Source organism: Amphimedon queenslandica, unplaced genomic scaffold (genome assembly GCF_000090795.2).
Source record: "Amphimedon queenslandica unplaced genomic scaffold, v1.1 AMPQUscaffold_13040, whole genome shotgun sequence".
NCBI classification, from domain to species: domain Eukaryota; kingdom Metazoa; phylum Porifera; class Demospongiae; order Haplosclerida; family Niphatidae; genus Amphimedon; species Amphimedon queenslandica.
This window is the reverse complement of record NW_003546724.1, coordinates 66,547-73,323: the sequence shown is the minus strand read 5'-3', so window position 1 is coordinate 73,323 and position 6,777 is coordinate 66,547. Positions and strand designations below refer to the sequence as shown.

At 34.0% G+C, this 6,777-nt stretch overlaps 3 protein-coding genes across 3 annotated transcripts; 2 read left to right on the top strand and 1 right to left on the bottom strand.

The window, feature by feature from the left end:
• Positions 1–877: 877 nt before the first annotated feature.
• On the top strand, positions 878–2,929 carry LOC109585590 (uncharacterized). The gene is made up of 2 exons (XM_020001716.1): positions 878–1,660; positions 1,786–2,929. Exons 1-2 carry the CDS (start codon positions 916–918, stop codon positions 2,790–2,792), a joined length of 1,752 nt encoding a protein of 583 aa, XP_019857275.1. The 5' UTR covers positions 878–915; the 3' UTR covers positions 2,793–2,929.
• Positions 2,930–3,242: 313 nt separating this feature from the next.
• LOC109585589 (uncharacterized) lies at positions 3,243–4,374 on the top strand. Its single transcript, XM_020001715.1, has 2 exons — positions 3,243–3,376; positions 3,425–4,374. Exons 1-2 carry the CDS (start codon positions 3,280–3,282, stop codon positions 4,372–4,374), a joined length of 1,047 nt encoding a protein of 348 aa, XP_019857274.1. The 5' UTR covers positions 3,243–3,279.
• On the bottom strand, positions 4,367–5,393 carry LOC109585591 (uncharacterized). The gene is made up of 3 exons (XM_020001717.1): positions 5,295–5,393; positions 4,965–5,249; positions 4,367–4,909 (listed from the first exon to the last, which is right to left on the bottom strand). The coding sequence occupies exons 1-3, from the start codon at positions 5,326–5,328 to the stop codon at positions 4,536–4,538; spliced, it is 693 nt and encodes a 230-aa protein (XP_019857276.1). The 5' UTR covers positions 5,329–5,393; the 3' UTR covers positions 4,367–4,535.
• Positions 5,394–6,777: the final 1,384 nt, after the last annotated feature.

The window sequence follows — 6,777 nt, the reverse complement described above, 5'->3', positions numbered from 1 at the left end:
TTTGTCTGAATCATTGCAAGATGTCCATGAAATACTATACCAGTTAATAAAACATAATTGAGTGATAGAGCTAGGCTTACTAATGACCAATGAAATGATCGAATAGAAGGTCTCGAAATTTACTGCAGTTCTGGTCACTAAAGCTAGCCTCATTGCTGCCAACGACTTCAACTTGTAAAAGAGGGAAAATAGTTTCATTTGTTTGAGGGTTGTCCCTTATCTCTTGTGGTGATCTAAATTGGCGGAAATAGCAGGCATCAATGCGCTTAAACGTCACCACCAGTCCATAACTTATCTAAGCATAATAAAAATTCAGTAATACACATTGAAATCATGCTCTAATTGTCTTACTGAAGTTGAATCATTTAATTCTGTAAGAAATTTGACAATTGTATCATTAGTGATGGCAGGGGCTGATTTGGCAGGGGCATCATTTGAACCTTGAAATATATTTTCACAGTATGAGATGGTGACACTGACAACAGGATCCGGTGCAGCAAGGACCCAAGTGCTGGGATGTTTGTCTCTGTTGCTTATAATAGTAGAGGCCACCGTTTCGGAAACTTTGATGACAAATCTAGTCTCATGTGTCACAGTGATATCCTTTTCTGTAACTCCACTGTCTTGTAAGATATCTAGCACTTCCTCCTTCCTAATGGCCTCCACAGATGGCGAGGAGACACTTAGGTGAAGTTCCCTGACAACATTAGCCATCTTTGAGGCCATGATGTCCTAAGTCAGGCTAGATCATAGGCGGCTTTTATTTTGCTATGCTCTGCTCTAGATCTAAGTCATGTGATGCATTCCTGCACAGTCAGCCCAGCCCAGCCCCTTTTTAGTCTCCCAGGCCCCGCCTGACTAGCCAAGTGCCAACCATTCCCAGCCTACAGTCATTGGGGCAGCAGTCCAGTATCAATGGCAGCCCCTGTAGATCAAATCCCAGACATAGAAGAAAACACTACTGAGGACACTGATCAAAGAGAGCAACACAAAGCCTTTCGGACCGAAATTACAAAAATTGGAAACGAGAAAACAGTTCAAATCTTCAAAATAGCTGCAATTGAAGTTTTTGGAGTTCAAGTGGCACAGGTAGAAAAAATAACAAGCTTTTCAGAGGTTTATGAGCTAATTGAGAAGGCTATCACAAAAGATGTGGCTCCCTACATTGTTCATGAGATCCTTGAATTCATCGAAAGCATACAAGGCCTAGATCCAGATGTAACCAGGGCATTAAAGGAAAAGGCAAGGGCTGCCATCACTGATAAAGTTGATATTAAAAGCAAATATCCAAATCTTGAATTTGTTTTGACATTAGGGGTCATGGTATCATCTATGGAAGAAAATGACTATGAAAAATTTGATGGACACTTAGCCAAAAAGATTTTGAAAACTCCTCATCAACAAAAAATGGAACGATGCATGATTATACATGAATTGATACAGAGAAAACATTTGAATTTGAAACCAAATCATTCAAACGATACAAGAGAAACAATGCCAAGAGCTGGTGAGACAGTGGCTACCCGCACAGAAGGCCTTGACCCAGCCAATGAAAATATCAAAAAAATCAGCAAATGGCTTGATCAATCTAGTTGCACAACTAATTGGGATTTCATTGAGAAATACTGTGAAAGGAATGGCATAAAACCACCTAAAAAAGGTATGAATTTTATTTGTGTTTGAGCATCATGTTTAGCAGAAAAATATGTACTAAAATGATCATAGACTGAATATTTTTGTTCTAATTTAAACAATATCAGTAAATATTTATTATTCATCATATAGGAAATATTATTGGCAAAAAGAAAACGATAAGTCTAGTCACCCTAGTGGTATCGGCTGTTACAATTATTTGTCTCCTTCTTGGTGCATTTATTTTGGTGATAATTTTTTTTCACGAATCAAGTGAGAACACAATAGAAATCAATACATATCAAAATCAGACACTACTTTTAATGTCATATAATTCACAAACAATCAGTATCAATGTGTCACTCAATGTAGAGGATACAATCCCCGACCTTGTTAACTTTAATGTTTATACAAGCAATACTGTTCCCAACATAACTCTACAAGATCTTCTTCTATACAATTTACATAATTTATCTAGTGATCGCAATGATCATGGAAGCCATTACAACTACAATTACATGGATGGTGATATTCCTATTTTTCTACAAAAAGGGTCAAGCATCAACTACACTTTACATTTCACAAGTACTTGCACAGGTGTAATAGTGACAAATAATAGTGCAACTCTCTACTTATTTGACAACGTTGAAGACTACAAGCATTTCAAAAGCAAACATAGCAATGTGCCAGTTGCTATATCTCACTTTGATTCGATTGATAACTTATTTTGGAGCTTTTCTATTAAGTATGACTCTCTATACTACGTTGGACTCCAAATAGAAGATTGTTGTCTTGTTTCAGGTAATGTTACTGTCACTCAAGCATCATATGAGAGCTCAACATTGAGACAAGTCTGTAAAACTTTAGATGTTTCAAGGCCATATTGTGTGATTGATTTGCCTCATCATTTCACTGATTGTGACAATAAGGGTCATGTGTTTGTGAGCATTCCAGCAGGTGATGCCTTAACAAAGATTAGTTATAGATCTAAATTTTATTATTTTAGCTGTATTTTTGCTTTAATTGCAGTCCCTTTATTAATTGGATTGTTGCTCTTTTTTATTGTCATTGTTCCTTGTGTCTATGTGTGTAAATATTCTTGTAATTTTTGCAGGAGACCTGCTGATTATAATTCATTGAACAGTAGTGATTCTAATTAATCCTAGCTATTTTTTAATGGCTATCTGTGTGATCATAAAATCATATTTCTTATTTGCAATGCTTATTTTTTTTAATTATTCTTTTTTTTGTAAAATTTATTCTATTTTATTTTAACTATTTTGATTAAGAGCTATGTGCCAGCTGTCATGTTATTCATAACAATTGCTGAGCTAGCTGTGATAGTGCTATAGTAGTAGCTAAAAATTGAAATATGAATACAATTATAAAAGTATAGTTTATCGTTTTTATTATTGACCTTTCTTATGAGAAAAAGGGTTTCTTAACTACCAAAAAGAAGTATTCCTCATGCTAAAATCCCCATTAAGTTTTGTGTTACCAGCTGTTATCAGACTCTGTAGATCTATAAGTATGATCATGTGATGTTTACAGCTTACACAACACATGACCTTGTAGTAGTAGTAGAGATGAATTCAATTTTATCTAGCCATAGCTACAATCATATGATGAATTGCAGAAATATTTAGCATGGCTACAGCTATAAAATCTTCTAATGAAAAAGAATATTTATTGCCAGCTGCAGAAGGTGGAATACAAGGAGAAAAAAAAGATACCAAAAAGAAATGTAAGTGTTTAATTAATTTATCCATCAATGAAACAGACATACTGATAGGGAATAAGAAATGGATTTTATCAGTTTTATGCTTATTTACAGTCATTATGCTAGTCTGTATTGCTTGCTTTGTCCCTCTATTCACACTATCATATTCAACTTCTAAGACAAGTGATGAGACTTTAACAATTCAAGATACCAGCTCACCATTACTGATAACGGTCAATAGTTCGATATATGAAGTTTCAGTGACTCTATTGTCACAGAATGCTGATGATGCCATTTTTGAAGTGTTTAGTAGTGATACAAAGCCAATAAAAGTAGGTGATTATCTTCCGTTGTCACATATTTCAAAATTGGAGGGTCTAGCTAGGTATAATTATAACTACCTAGGTGGAGACCTGCCTATATACCTAATAGAACCCTCTTCAATAACGTATAGTTTTGAAGTAATAGAGAAGAACAACATGTGTGTTGCAACAGATGAGGAAGTTGCCATCTTGTATCTTTTTGACAATAATGTTGATTATAACCAGTTTAGAAATTATGGGCCATACCATGCAGTAAAATCATACCCAATAGATACGACCAATAACTATTTGGTAGCAGTTTTCAATATCACGAAAGCAGATTTATACTATGTTGGCATTGAAATAAAGGATGGATATATTGTTGAGAGTTATGTATCAGTATTACAATACACATACAACATCAGTGGGTATAACAATCCAAGTGATTGCAATGAGTATCTCAACATTAATGATCCTACTTGTGTGATAGAAACTTGCAATAAATTTTACTGCAAGAAATCTAGGAATAAATTTATTTACATTAGATCTATCTCTGAATCATATTCTACTGTGCAATTACAAGTTTTGTACAGCACAACTAATGTTAGTAGTTTTACCCAATTTTGGGCAAGTATAGCGTTCATAATTTTATTAATTTTATTTACAATTTTGTTTGTTATTTATTTGATTTTTTCGTTCCGAAGAAAAATTTGTTTTTAATTCATTCTACTTTTCATTTATTTTAAAGGGTATAATAATATTAAGTATCTATGCCACAACTATGGTCAGGCTATGCATGCCCTATATGCTTAGCAAAAATAAAATAATAACACAAAAGTAGCTCTAAAATTACTAAAATAAAGCTCAAGAAAAAATAGTTTTCAATACAATGACAGTTCCATTTCCTTAGCAACATCTTTGAATGCTTCATTATTTTTTAATACTTCAATTAAAGCTATCATTGCCTGAGGTTTCCGATCAATGGTAGCTCTAAGAGCAAACAATAGTGAAGCACATCTATCATGTACTGGTCTGCCAGCATTCATACATTCCGTGGAAGTTGCATCAGTAATTAGTTCTTTAGCATACAAACTCATGATGATGGGTGAAAGGTTATTTGGAGCTGCCAGGATAGCAGAAAGCTTATCAAAGTTTTTACGTAACACTTTTTTTGCTTTTTCTTTATCTACAACCTTGGAAGATGGTACTGATGGTGAGACCAGGTTTGCAGGTGCTTGCTGAGCCATAGTGCCACCTATAGGTATAAATTGACTCATACATGTATTACATTAATTAATTTTGTTCCTCACAATTTTCATTGATCCCATCAGCTACAGCATTCTCTCTCATCTTCCTCAAAGCTTGTATTAGTGAATCATAAGTTGGGCCACCTTTACTTTTTACATCATCATTTTGCTTCAACCATGCATTCAAACACTCTATTAGACCACCATTAACATCTCCACGATTATTCTGATTAATAATATCAAGTGTACGAGGAAGCAGACCCAGTTGGAGACCAAGATCATAATAATCAACACCAGCATAACCATGGTCCTTCAATAAATCAAGAACTTTAACAAGATCTCCAGCACCTGATAATTCATCAAAGCATAAAAAGACTCATTATGTTAGCTAACCTAATAATTGTTGTTTTACAGAAGAACTTGCCATGTTTAAACTAAGATAATAGTACTGCAAAGTTGCTTTGTCAGTGCTGTGACAGCAATAATAGCTTCATGTGACTAGATAGCTGGAGCAATGAATCTAGTTACAATAGAGAAATCTAACAGAATTGTCAGTGACATGATCAATGGTTTTTCCCTTGTATGTGATATTTACTAAACTAATAATTTAACTCAATAATCAATGACAGTACAAAACACATCAAGTAGGCAGCATATAAATGAAGTCAACTTTTAAAGAAATGATTAGTGAAGGTATTAAACCTAATATGGGAATGAAGAATTTAATAGACCCACTTCATGTACAATAATGTGCAATACTGTGAGCTATGACAAAATCATGTTGACTGATATTAGACTACCTTCAAAGAGCATCATAAGCTATTTTTAAGGATACCTCAACATATTCATTTGTGTTGTGCAGCTTTATCATTTATTATAGTTATAGATCTAGTCTGAATTCATTATTACAATCAGATATAAATTATTGGCACTGCTTTACAAATCAAAACAGGAAATTTACATGATTCTATTTTGCTAAGTCTATTTTCTAATAAAATTCTGCAGAAGAATATAGCTAGATCTAGTCCCCAATCCAAGTTTAGAAGCTATTGTTGCTTTATTGTTTTTGATAGCTTCAATGATGGTACCAATTACTATTCCTACTGGTATCATAGACTTTGGTACGATAAACTTTTTGGTACCAGCAGCAGTATAGGAATGGGTCCAAAAGATATCATTGGTGCTTCAGTTATACTCGGCTAATTTAATTACTAAAATGTTGCATAAACCACGAAGGTATAAATAGGCAATTAAATTGTAGGCTGCTGGTTTAATAACAGGATGCCTTGGTATACTATTCTCTGTAGCTGGGCTCTTACTAACTCACTTATGTTGACATTCCTTGAAGTGTAGAGTAATTAACGGATGTTCGAATAACATCATATCTCGGACACTATTGCTGGATCAGTTTATCTGCTACAGACTTTTCTTATATATTTTTACAAACTTTAATGATAATCCTATTAATACATGTTATAAACAAAGTGCAAGAAGTCTTCGTCTTCTTACAATTTTTTGCCAAAAGTCGAAATCGGAAATACTCATATTCGGCGAACGCAAACAATCCTCGTACAAAAGTAAATTCCCTGAATAGATAGCAATAGAAAGTAAAGAAAGAGGTTGAAGCTTCTCTATGAACCTTTCTCTTTTTGCAGATTTCAATAGAAAAATAGCTAGCTGCTCTCTTGCTGCAGAAACATGATAAAAGAGTGGTACAGTAGTTTACTGTCCGATACCACACCTATTTAAGATTTAATTAATTTAATAAAGATTTAATAAAGATTTTACAATAATGAAACAAATAGTAGTACAAATGAAAGTAGGAAAATGCGATGAGAGTGCAACATTATTGAAGGGTTGCCAGCAAGCCCTGCTG